The 14,009-nt window shown below is 28.8% G+C and overlaps 1 protein-coding gene and 1 pseudogene across 3 annotated transcripts; both read right to left on the bottom strand.

The window, feature by feature from the left end:
- Positions 1–5,330: 5,330 nt before the first annotated feature.
- Positions 5,331–6,727, bottom strand: XERICO (RING/U-box superfamily protein). Of its 2 annotated transcripts, NM_126459.3 has the most exons (2): positions 6,596–6,727; positions 5,331–6,139 (listed from the first exon to the last, which is right to left on the bottom strand). In NM_126459.3, the coding sequence occupies exon 2, from the start codon at positions 6,085–6,087 to the stop codon at positions 5,599–5,601; it is 489 nt and encodes a 162-aa protein (NP_178507.1). In that variant the 5' UTR covers positions 6,088–6,139; positions 6,596–6,727; the 3' UTR covers positions 5,331–5,598. The 2 variants fall into 2 exon arrangements, with proteins under 2 accessions (NP_178507.1, NP_973416.1); NM_201687.1 differs by having other exon boundaries at positions 5,413–6,720.
- A 6,355-nt stretch (positions 6,728–13,082) lies between these two features.
- On the bottom strand, positions 13,083–13,625 carry AT2G04250 (annotated as a pseudogene). The gene has a single exon.
- Between the last annotated feature and the right edge of the window lie 384 nt (positions 13,626–14,009).

Genomic DNA, 14,009 nt, shown 5'->3' on the forward strand with positions numbered 1-14,009 from the left:
CAAAGTTATACACATTCTTCCACTCTTTGAATGATACTATATTCTTTATCTAATTTTCTCATTTTTTATGCCTTGAAACTAGGATTCTTTACGAAATATAAGGTTGATTATTTACGAATTTATGTCTTAAGATCTGGATCATTCACCACCTCACCATTATAAATGGATTCCAAATAACTCTCTTTCTTGCATTTTTGTCTGTCTTTTTATCAAGAAGAATATAACTATTAAGAGACTACTTTTCGAATAGCTTGTATTGAATCGATCCGGATTTTGGTACCTTATTGATATTATCTTTCCCAATTTGTAAGACAAATCACTAAATAGTTACTTTGATGGTCAAATATCATATCAGTTACACACAGCACCTCAGACCTCAGACCTCAGACCTCAGAGGTTTACACAATATCTTACTATTTTTCTCTTTATCCAATTTGCTCTTCTTCTTTTTTTTTATGTTCCAAAACCAGGATTCTCTTTGAAATTTAGGGCGGATTATCTACTGATTTATGTCCTGAGATCCGGATCCTCCACCACCTAACCGCTATAAGCGGATTCGAAATAACTCTCTTTCTTGTATTTTTGTTTCTTTTTTATTAAGAAGAATGTAACTATTAAACGATTACTCTTTGAATAATTTACATTGATTCTATCTGGATTTTGGTACCTTATTGATATGGGAAAAAACTAGATTAACCCAAATAATGAGATTAATTATTAGAATGTCTTATAAAATATTAGGGTTAAATTAGTTCTTTTCTTGTCTAAAATACCCTTTTCCCATGTGTTAAAAATAAAATAAATACAAAAATACCCTTTAAAAAAACTTCCAGCAATTTTAAAAAAGTCTATCGTTTAGTTATGAGAGATTTATTCTTATTCCCCAGACTTTTTTTAACTGTGATAGATTTTTTATGGCAGACTTTTTTGGTTGACAGACTTCTTAGAAGATAGTGATAACAGATTTATAAATTATAGCAGATTTAATTTGATTGACAGATTTTTAGTTTATTCAACCACAGACTTTCATATAATTTGACAGACTTATTTTTTTTGTGGATGTTTTTTTACGTTAAATGATGGCAAATTTATAATTTTGTTAAAAAAATCTGTCACATTGTAACAGATTTGTTGTCAAAAAATTAATTACTAGAATGACGTCTAACGATAATCAATTTTTTTAATGTTATGACAGACTTGTTTTATGTTATAACAGATTCTTGTAATTTTACACGATATCTGTCGTTTGATGACATCTTTGTTTTCTAAAATATAATGTTTTGTGTTATGACAGATTGTTTTATGTTGTGACAGATAAATTTATATTACCATAAATCTGTCGTTTGATAGCAGGTTTAATAAAAAATAAAATAAATTGCTGGAATGACCCTAAAAATATTTTATATTACGACAGATTTGTAATTTGAAATCCTTATGGCGACCGATTTATAGTTTTCTTTTTCCATGATTTTTTAATAGAATAATACTAAGTATTGTAACAGTTTTTTTATTTGGAAAATCATATTATGACAGATTTGATTTTTTTGTCAATTGTTTTTAGAAATTCTTTTAAATACCACTAAAATAAGTTTTTCCAAAAAAAATACTATAATGAATTTTATTTTTTAAAAATACCACAAATCTAAAATTAAATTTAATATTCAAAACTAATTTCTACATCCTAAACACTAAACCTTACAACTAAAAACTATTCCGTAAATATACATAGTCAACCCAAATATATAAAAAAATCTGTAACTTCAAAAATCAATTATGTTTTTTTTTGCATATTCTTTTGCTATAATAATATTTACAGTGGTGACAGTTTTTTTTTTTTGTAATGACAGACTTATTAGAGCAGTTACCATATTTACCACTAAAACATTAAATGTCGACATCTAGGGTCAATTGGTCTTCTTACACAAAATTTGTGTTACTCTAGTTATCCATCACTAATGAGAATCATTTTAGTTATTATTGCCCAGTTTTGAGTCAATGTGGGTAATTTTCAGTATTGATATTCATAATTATGTTCCTATCATATATTTCCCAATTTATACGATAAGTCACAAATCTATTACTTTCTTGGTCAAAAATTATATGAGTTACACATAAATAATTTTAAGAGTATACACATTCTTTAAATATTTACTTTCTTGGTCATATATCAGATCAGTTACACCGAACACCTAAATTTTCAAAGATGTATAGATTCTTTGAATGACACTATATTCTCTTTATCTAATTTTACTCTCTTTTTTACGCTCTGAAACCAAGATTTTCTACAACATTTAGGACGGATTCTCGATAGATTTACGCCTTGAGACCCGGATCCTCCACCACCTCACCACTAAATGTGGAGTTCAAGTATTGTTGTTTCTCTTTCTTGCATTGTTGTTTCTCTTAAATTGTGAAAAACATAATTATCAATTAAGAGACTACAATAGCTTACATTAAATCTATCTAATTGATATTCTCTCTGTTCTTTTATAAATCATGTTCTAAGCTTTTATTTTTGTTCTTAAATAGATGATGTTTTAAATTTTAAATGCAAAATTTATTGTACAGATTATTTTTCTATTGGTTGATTAAATAATAAATGATGTTTTAGTTTTGGAAATAAACAAAAACTAGATCATAACCCGTGCTATACAGCACGGACATTAATATTTTGTATAAATTAAATTGTATATTTTGTTTGAATTATATAAGAAATAGTATAGTATAAAATGATGTCATAATATTTTTCAATATTTTTACTATTTGCATATAATGCTACATTGGATTGACTTTGTTTAAAAATGTTATTTTTATAATAAATACAACATATGTAGTTTTAAGTAAATGTGTAAAATTTGTATATAATTGTTTTTGTAAGAAACATGTTTTCTTTGTATTAGAGGATCTAATTTTTGGCCTAACTTAGAATTAGTCTTTCTATAGTATTTTGGTTACATTTATAGACCTAATTGGGGTCTAAATTAGATTATCTTTGATAGGGCTGACGAAAAAACGGACCCGATAACCAACCTAATACCCAAACCAAAAAACTGGGTTAGGGCGGGTTAAAATTTTAGAAAATTTCCTTATTAGGTAGAGTTTTAGTAAACCCGTGGATATCCGATTGGTCTGGAAATTATCCGTTACCCAAAAAGAATATTCAAAAACTCAAACATTAATTTAATATCCAAAATATTAATTATATTTAATCGTAATATTATCTAATTATCTAAGATTATAAATATAAATCTAAATATGTCAATTAATTTTGGACCTAAATATCCCAAACAACTAAACTATTCAAAAATTATTTGTTATGTTTGTCAAAATTTAGTAAAATATATTCAAATATAATTAAATTTATTAAAACTTAACAAATTTAAAAGTTTTTTTTGTTTAGAGACCCGCTATCTACATAAAAATTTCCCGTTTCTATTTTTTTTGGATATTTTTAGGGTCTGAAACTTTTTCCAAACTGACCCAAACCCAACTGGATCTGACCGGAACCAGAACCGAATATTTAGAATTATTCTATTGGGTAGTAAATCATATACCCATTAATCCCAAACCCGAACTCGAATGGGTTACTCATATGCCCAACTCTATTCTGTGATTTAATTATCTAAAAACTCTCAAAAAAACATATGTTTTGCTGACTACCTTTTTAAAAAAAAAATTTACATCCTCTTCTTCCAAAATCATTTCATAAGACATCACAAAACCTTTGGAATAATAATTCCATGAATGAAGAATCCTAATTTGAATATACCAAGAGGTTTTGAAAGGTTTTAACTTTTTGATAGGTGTGTATGTGAGAAGGTACAGACATCGTGAAAGTAATCTGCTTATTTATAATTTCAACTTGTAGTATACCGCATGTAGGCTTATATTTTAGTTAAACTAAAAACTTTTATTGTAAAGATGATTATAAATATATGATATTATTTTATTTGATTTTAAATGTACAGTAAACTGCGAGTTGTATATATTTTGTTGATATTATTTATATTGTTTAGTGTTTAAAATTATACACTTGTATTTTGATTGTTAATTTTAGAGTTTCACCTGTAGTATACCATCTTGTAGTAATATCGATTTAAACCCGTCAATTCTAGGATTTTCCAGCTTGTATTAAAAATTGAATCACATCATACACATAAAAAAATCTAATATGTTATTAATTATTGTAGTATATAAGATTATAAAATTTTAAAATAATATGTATGAAATTGAATATAAATATTCAAATTGTGACTAAGTACTCAGTATAAAATTTTCTTAAATCTATTTTTGACCCGTTATAATATTTTTTTTATGTATTGAACAGTTTATATTCGTTTTTAAAAATTCAAATTATGGCATATGCGAAAAAACTCTAATTATTGTTTTATAACGATGATATTATTTTTTCGTAAAAATAGAATCATATAAAGATGAGAGGTGTACTATAAAATTAATAAAAAATTAATATGATAATTTGGATATCAAATCTAATTAGTTGATTTTAATTGGTTACTTTTTTAGAAATTAATAATGTATTTCGTTTTTTAATTAAATTTAATTAATTAAATTAGTATTTGACTTTTTAATTTTTAAAGAGATGAATTAATTTACTTTTAAAATTTTATTTCTAATGGCATACCTATGTAATTACTTACAAAAAATAAGGTTATATTTAAAATGTACTTCCCAAATAATATAGTAGGATTAAATGATTTCTTAATCTGTGTGTATTCTCCTAAAACATCATCTAAATAAAAACGGAGGGAGTATTACATAATTCTGTTCCTATCACATTTATCCTAATTTAATTATTTACTTTCTTGGTTATATATCATATCAGTTACTCACAACACCTAAAATCTCAATGGTATACACATTTTTCTACTCTTTGAATAACATTATATTTTCTTTATCTAATTTTACTTTTCTTTTTTACACCCCGAAACAAGTATTCGCTACGAAATTTATGGCGTTTTCTTTTCGAATTTTCGCCTTGAAATCTAGATCTTCCACCACCTGACAATACTACAAGCTGATTCCTAATGGGGAAAAATGTCAAAAAAATCACGAACTTTCAAATTTGGGATGATTTAATCTTGAACTTCACGTAAGACAAATAAATCGTAAAGTTTTTGTTGACTTTGGAAACAAATGACAAAGTTTTTGTTGACTTGCCATTTGAGTCATATCGTTAAATAGGTTAACAAAAATTTTTTACGGTGTTAATGTCTTATTTATTTGATCTGTTTGAACAAAACAACGTCGTTTATGGATACTAATGTCTTGTCTATTTCTTGCATTTTGTTTCTTTTTGGTTACGAAAAATGTAACTATTAAAATACTACTTTTTGATTAGCTTAGTTGCTCATAAGACTGAACATGAACTCTTAATCCACACACATACACATAGATTCAAGAAAACTGTGTTCAAACAAGAGCTCCATACACATGGGTATATATATATATGTACATCAGATTATCCCATCCCCGGTTTAAATCTGCTCGAGAATCAACCGCGATGCAACCTAATTCATAGTAAAAGTAGCTGTACACAACAAACACACTCAAACAAAAAACCTATACAGTGAAAAGCAGTCACCAAACATTAGAAGAAAGCTGATGGTCTTCTGGCACAACAACAAGAGGAGTCCTACACAATGGGCAAGTGATGTTCCAATAGTCTATCCATTTCTCCAAGCATGTTTTGTGAAACAAATGGCCGCACTTGAGCTTGTTGATCTCTGAATCCCCTTGGAATTTCGACAAACACACAGAACACTCATTGTCTGCCTGTTTCTTGCACCTGCACAAGCTCTCAAACCTCAGTGTCGGAGTCCGGTTCCTGAACTCCTCAAGGTAACTCTCTGGTTGGCAGACCCGGAAATCAAATGACTCTGAAGTTGATGAATTCTCTGAAGATACCGTCACCGAAGAAGGCGAGGATGAAGACGGCGAGAGACTGATTCCTACTATGCCAAGGAATGATCTTACAATGCCTTTGACAATGGAGATCGATAATGCTGTATTAACTAATATCACACATAACATTCCTTCTGATGGACCAGGAAGACTTGATAGACCCATCTTTCACTTGTTGGATTCGATATCAAATCTTTGTCGGTAGAAATGATGTTGTCTGAAAAACACCATTAAGGGCTATTAGCTCACAACATATGAAAACTTCAAGACATTCCAACCAAAGCACATAGATTTCAATGACAATCTATGATTAGTATGAGCAAGCAAGAGACTTGAAGGTCTCATATTATGATCCAGAAACAGAAATTAACTCTAAAGCTTAGCAAATCGAAACCAAAGCACAAAGCTTTAATTCAAATTAACACTAATCAGTATCAAAAGGATTCAAGAACAGATCTTTATTCAATTTCTACAACCATCAAACCAAAAGCTCAAGCCTTTGATTCGTACCAAACACAAAATCTGACTCTAAATCAAGAAACACAGATCAAAACCTCTAAAAGATGCAAACTTTATGAAACCAATTTGAAATCTCTTCACTCTGAATCAATTCTGGGGCTAAAAATTGGGGAAAAAAATCGAAACTTTAGTGAAAAGAGAGAAAAGTACGAACCTCTAGGGTCAAATATGAGAAGCGATCATCAACAATTTAGAAGAAAGATGCAAGTTTTTATTGGGTGTGAAAAGAACAAGTGATGATGGAATCTGAAAAAGTGTGTAGAGAGAGTTGGTTTTGATAAAAGAGGAGGTTCCAATTGTTGTTTAATATATAGCAAAGCAATTATCTTTTAACCAGAGAAGCTTAACTATGGTTAACTCTATTTCAGTCTTTCAGGTTTTTTTGATTAACCATGGTTACTTTATATCATCAATTGTACTTGCTTGCATTTTCTTATTTCATTTTGTTTATATTTATTACTTCATACACTGCCAAAATGATAATAATCCATGTTTCTTTAAGGAAAGATATTAATAAGTAGGGTCTTTTTATTGTTTATATATGTAATGCTTGGCACTATCTTTGTTTTTGTTTTTGTTTTTGTTTGTTTGTTAATGAGAATTTACTAGTGAATTTAATCCTTGTTTGCAACATATATATTTTTTTTTACTAACATTTGTTTATTTGATTAAAATAAAGTTACACTGCAACATTTTATGTTCTATTTACAGTGCAATATCACAATCCAAGTTTCTTTAAAGATACTCCTCTGTCTTTTTATAGTTGATGTTTAAGGATTCATTTATTTGTTTTTATTTCCAAACTAAAATTAATTTATTATCCATTTAATCGACCAATAGTAATACAATCTACAGGAAAAAAAAATACAATTTACAGAATAGAAACCTCTAAACCCAAAAAAGTATATTAATTAATTTTATATTGAAAGTTGAAAACATCATGTATTTTGTTCCTAAAACATCAAATATTTATCAAAACAATATTAGTGTTTTGTTATATTATGTGGTCAATGTAATCAAAAAATTATTCCTGTTCGGTAATTGTATTTCTGTACATAATATGCAATTTTTAAAGTCTATCATCAACGAAATAATATTTCGTGATATTTTTGGATATAATTACCCATATAGATTATATTCGATTTAAGGTATTTTATGTAAATATTCTTAGCATATGGTTGGCTTCAGGTATATTATGTTATTTATAGTTTGTAAATTTTCAGCTAAATTTTTTATTTAATATTTGAAAATATTTTACCTTTTGTTTTCGTATCCAATATATGTCTCAGTTTTTAAGCGAAAGTAAACTAAAAACCAATAAAATAGGGATTATATTTTTGCTTTAGTAGTCTATTTAAGTATCAAGTTATCAACTACGTACCATGAAAAAGGCCAATAAATAATATTGGAGATTTTAAAGACCAAAAACAAAAACATAGAAACACAAAATCAAATATAATTGTTTTTGTTAATTTTGGAAGTACAATAAGATTCAAACAAATTAAGAACCTAGTTAAGGAAAAAAATCGGAAACCATTACAGAGACTGTATTCTCTTTTAATATGAAAAAAATGAATGGAATAAAGATGAATGAAATATGGAAACTTACTGAATAATTTGATTTGATTCATTTGTATACAACACAACACAGAAAAACTTCTCTTTTAAATAAATCCATTTTCAGGTAATTAAAGGCTATTTCTTTTTATATTTTCAATGCAAAAAGGGAAATTTTAGCAAATTGCATATAAATATTTTGGTTTACCATATTAATCCATCTAACAAAAACTATCACTTGTACCCTAAGTATATATTTTTGTTGTTATCCTAGCTGAAGACTAATTTTACCAAACTTTTTGTTTTTAATATAAAGTCAATTTAAACACGGTGGATCTTGATGTAGTTGCTTAAGTTTAAGAAATTGAGATATTGTTTCAAAGATGGATGTGGATATATTTTTAATTTACTTGTAATGAAATAATTAGGGCTGCAAAAAAAACCCAGACCCAATATCGAAATCGATACCCGGATAAAAATAATCGGGTTGAAGCGGATTAGACGAATAGGAAGTTACCTTATTAGGTATGGTTTTGGTAAACCTGTGGATATCGGTTCGGGTCGGAGATTACTCGATACTCAAACATGGTACCGATAAACCCGATATAAGACATGTGTATTTATACGATATATAGATATAGTTTTAAACATTTATAGGGTTAACACTAGCTTACCTTTTGCATGCTTGATTGAATTACCCATTCATCAACTTCCATCAAGACTACAATCCTACTTCTCGTTTTAGTTCTATGTTTTTTATTTTTGGATAATCGAATTTATTGTTTTCATATTCATATTTCTCTACTCTTAACTCTAAGTATTAATCTTTATGACTTTGGATTAGATTTTGGATGTCAAGTTTAAAGTTCTATTATTATTTTTTTGTTGTTTTGTGCATGTAAATTGGTTTGAAAGTTTGGGTATTGGAGACACATTTTGGGATAATGGATAATTTTTACCAATTTAGACTTGAATCCGAGAGAATCCAGATTTTTGGGTATTTACAGTTTCTCAGACTTATTAGCCAAACCGATCCGAATCCAGATATATCCAAACTGAACCGGAACCGAATATTTACAATTATCTATTTAACCCGAACACAAACGGGTTACCCATATGTATGCCTAGCCCTAAAAATAATCTCGAGAAATTGTTAATCAAGTGGATATAGTATTTAAATTATTCCAAATTGACAATAGGTAAGATGGCTTCTGATTAAGGTAATGAGACGAGAAATTATGGTAAGGAATTAAGGATCGAGAACAAATCGTTCGGAAAACTAGATATATTCTAAGATTTTAATAAAGTAATACGGCTTCCTAATACATGCTCAAAAATTTTAAAACCCGTCAACCAATGTACAAAATTTATATACATTATATATTAATATATGGGCTTCTTAATAAAGTAGACACTTTTTTAAAAATAATTTGAGAAATAAGTAGTTTTTTTAGAAATTTGTGAAATAGACACTTTTCTACTTTTTGTGAGATAGAGTTTATGTGTAATAAGGTAAAAGACAAAAAATTTGTCAAATACCACTTTACCCTTTGCTTTATATGAGAAAGTTTTAGTGTGGTCCTAATTTTCCAGTATTTAAATATTTAGACTAACTATTATATTATAGTTATTTTCATCTTTCTTTTTTTAATTTTAATTTTATTAATATTTTTTAACTTCCAAAAACAAGATGATTTCTATATATTCAATTATCAATCTCGTACACCAGCATTAAACATAGTTTTGTACACTAACACTTATACATCAAATTATTTTATCCAACAATATTTATCCAATATATACTAAATCATTAAGTGCACCGACTTTGACTCATATTTATTAATTAAAGTAATGATTGTTCATAAATTTATATTAATATGATGGTGTACACCATCATGTACACCATTAAATTAACCATGATAGTGTATACCATTAAATGAAAGTAGTACTTTCTTACGTAGTGTACACTAACATTTGTACACTTTTATGTACACAAATCTCGTATACTATTATTTAAACTTTCTTTTGTACATTATCACTTGACAAAAATGGTTCTATTTTTTTGTATATGGGGTGTACAAAATAGGTGAAAGTGTACGGTATTGTGTACGGTGTACGAGGTGATGTATGGTATGACTCATTATCTCATCATTTCATATATACTATTAATATTATGTACACCATACTTTACATCATCTCCGTACACCATTGTATTATGTTGTTGTACACCGCTATATATTGTCGTTTGTACACCACTTTATACTTTGTCATATATCGTATTACGTATATTACTTTTTAGACCAATATTATTCATTTTTGACATACACTACTATTTGTACACCACTTTTTTATAATATCACGTACACCACGAGGTTGAGATTAAATAAAAGAAAATATTACATATTTATGATATATAACAAAATTAGAGTTTTTAGATTCACAGAAATCTTTTAAAGATTAATATGTTTTTATAGTAATTATTTAAGAAAAACTTTATAGCAAAACAAACTAAGTATGTGTAAGTAAAAACAAGAAAAAGAAAAAGTAAGTTTTGTCTTTACTTAATTACATGACAAAACAAGAGAATGTTATAAAGGTCATTTACCAAAATTTCTATTATAGAGAAAGTTGTATTAGAGAGGAAAGAGAGAAGTGTCTATTCTCTATATTTTTAAAAAAATCTACCTACTTTACAAATTATTTTTGTATAAAAAGTGTCTACTTCACAAAATATCTCTTAATATATCCACATTCATTAGTTTTGTATAGTTTATATTATCCTAAAAATACTTACACAAAACAACATGATGATAATGATATAACAATAAAAGTATACACCACAAAACACAACATACCTAACTACATATGCAAAAATTTGAAGCCATCAAAACCACTTTCACTCTAATAGATATTCTTCTATATCGCGACAGTAAAATTTTCTAACCAAATATGCACGTTTAAATTGTTATTATGTTTAAGTTTTGAATTTGAGTCTATATAATTAGAGTAGGTATCGTGGAGAGCTATATATTGCTAGTTTCTATAAATACGATGAGACAATCACACAAGATACGAACCAGAATTAAATACTAGTAGTATATTATTCTAGCTTAAACTAATACTTGAATTTTAAAAATGTCATACAAAAAACCGACATAAGAGTTATGGAATTGATTCGAACAAAAAAAGTGTTATGATATTGATTTTGTCGTTTTCCCAATCTGAAAAAAACATGTCACGACACACTTAGTTACGTTGTATTGAGTAATTTTCACGTTGGCCATGTGTCCTCTATCGGACCCTCACAGGACCTGTGGCTTTCATGTTCCAAAATTTTGTTTTCATTATTTACTTCTGTCTTCTTCCTCTTTGATGTGTACACCAAATTGTAATTTGGCATTTTCCTCATATGTAATGTATTTGTAAGAATACTCCACATGGTCCGACATTATCTATAGGACAAAGTTTTTTAACCATTAAGCTAAACGCTCTAAAAAAAGCTTTCCAACGAGAGAGCTAGCTAATGAAAATGTTTGAAACTATAATGTAACTAGGTTTAGGTGGCACTAAAATGTAGAGGGCAAAAACCAATACAGAAGTTTTTATATTCAAGATTTAACCTGTTAACATAATTTACTAAAGTTTGATTGACAATTGATACTAAAACCGATATTTTAATAAAATACTAGGTTATAAGCTCTTGTAAACCAGTCTGCAATAACCAAGTTCAAAAAATTGCAGTGGATATAAATTATAAAACTTAGACAGAAAATGATTTCTTAGTTTAAATTGTTATCCAGAAAGATTTTATTTCCGATTTTTTACTCAAAGTTGTTTACTAAAGATCTGACCAACTACATATATAAAATAACTTATAGCAAGTTGTATCACCAAATAGCGTAAGTAGTGAGCTGATAAAATAACTTAGGGCCGGTTCAACATTATTATGAGCCCCTAGAGAAAACGAAATTGGGCCCTAAAACTTTTTCTTTTTTAACAAAAAATAACTTAGGGCCGGCTCAACATTATTATTCTAACAAAAAGTTTTTTTTTTGGGTGAAAATTAGAAAAACAGTTTGTTATAAAACATACAAAATTTTGTGGGACCTTATTAATAATACATTAATAAAACATACTATCTAACTTGTTTAATTATTTTATAAAATCTTTTTAAAATAGGTCCTTTGATTATTAGGTCATCTCCAACGGGAGTTTCTCAACAAGTATCTGAAGATTAAAAAATAAAAAGTAATGAAAAAGGTGGAGAGATAAGGAGATACGTTTCTTATATGAGAAACAATGAGAAATCCACTTCAATATTTTGTTCTTTATGATTGGTCAGATTTTGTCTTTATAATTTAAAATTTAAATAAGTAATATATTTATTATTAACTGATTAAAAAAATATAATTGAGAAATTGACACAGTCTCTCTGCGTTGGAGATGCCCTTAAGGTAGAGGGATGGAGCTCCTGACCGTCGCACCGTCGCCCTCTCTCATGAACCGGGATATTCTTGTTAGATCTTTCGTAACGGTGAACAATTTTAGTTTCTTCTTTTTTACTTGATTTAACGCAATTTAAAATTAAAGGTGGCTATTTGCTAAACATCATTAAAGTCTATGTAATAATGTTATTTATTTAAATTTTGTATCTCCGAATTTAAATTTTGAACCGTTTTAATTAATTTAATCTTGTTGACAAAAAGATAAATAAAATGAAGGCTCACGGTGAGAATGAATCCATGGATTGACGAGATGGAAAGATTAGAGGAAGAGTGTAATTCTGAAAAAGAGTGTGATATTGGAATACTGTGTGGGAAATTTTGTTGGTTAACTTCATATATTTTTTACAGTACGTGACACTTTCCAATGGGAAAAAATTCTGAAATTAATTTTATCTATGATTTCCATTCATTATGTATACATCTATTTTTTGCCGTCTGAATATTTTTAATTAAAACCATGGGATAAAAAGTACTACAAACCATAGCATTACAGCTCAAAAAAGAAAAAACAGAGCAAAATGCTCATACATACACTTATAGAAAAACAGAGCTTCATATAGCAAAACCACACCAAGAAATTCAACTTCGTTTGTCCTCTTCAATACGTGAGTGTAACCACATCGGACTTCCGCGAGCCAAATAGGATCTGCTCCTACCTTCTCTCGTTACGCTCGTGGCTATATCTCGTGCTATTGTATTGGCTTTTGTAGATGAAACCTTAAACACGAGCTTACCAAAATTCGGAAGAAGCCGCTGAATTCTATCAAGATAAGATAAATACGTTGGCCAATTTATGGGATCACTAATGGCTTCCATAGCAGCACCACAGTCGGACCATATCTCAATGTTATCTAAGTGTAAGTCACATAAACTGTGTAAGACCCATAAAACCCCTCTCAACTCCGCATCAATACGATTTGACGTTCGTAAAAACATTTCTCGCGCATGAAAAACAGCATCCCCATGATGATTCCTGACAATCCAAGCTCCACCACAGATGTGAACATCATTGAGCCAAGAAACATGTATATTACATTTAAGCGTATCTAGTGGTGGCTTAGTCCATCTAACTGCACATCTAGGTTGCAACGAAAGACGAGTTACAGACTGGGTTGGCATCATCCTTAACCTGTTCCACACCTCAGATTCTTCAAAAGCATGAGCTATAAGTGCATTTAAATCGCCTTGTGTTCCCGCCAGTACCGTTGTGTTGCGATGTTTCCAAATTCCCCAAAGTTATAACCATGGAATGGCCATTCTCAGAGAAAGAGATAAACCATCGTTACCGTTGTCTCCGCAGTTTTCGCTATCTACACATCTTTTTCTGCAATCATGATCATTGTCCGTAACATCATCAACGAGATTGTGCCTCAGAAAATCCGAGATTACATCACTGTGAAATTTGTAGACTTGTTCTCTTCTTACTTTCAGTCGAATTTCTTTTGTGATTGATCATACTTTCCGTGCGGCCAAAGTTTACTTAAAAACGCGTCTTGCCGGACTCTC

Source organism: Arabidopsis thaliana, chromosome 2 (assembly GCF_000001735.4).
Source record: "Arabidopsis thaliana chromosome 2, partial sequence".
NCBI classification, from domain to species: domain Eukaryota; kingdom Viridiplantae; phylum Streptophyta; class Magnoliopsida; order Brassicales; family Brassicaceae; genus Arabidopsis; species Arabidopsis thaliana.

Bases quoted from the DNA above. Each gene is read 5' to 3' on its own strand.
- XERICO (NM_126459.3), bottom strand. From the start codon at position 6,087: ATGGGTCTATCAAGTCTTCCTGGTCCATCAGAAGGAATGTTATGTGTG.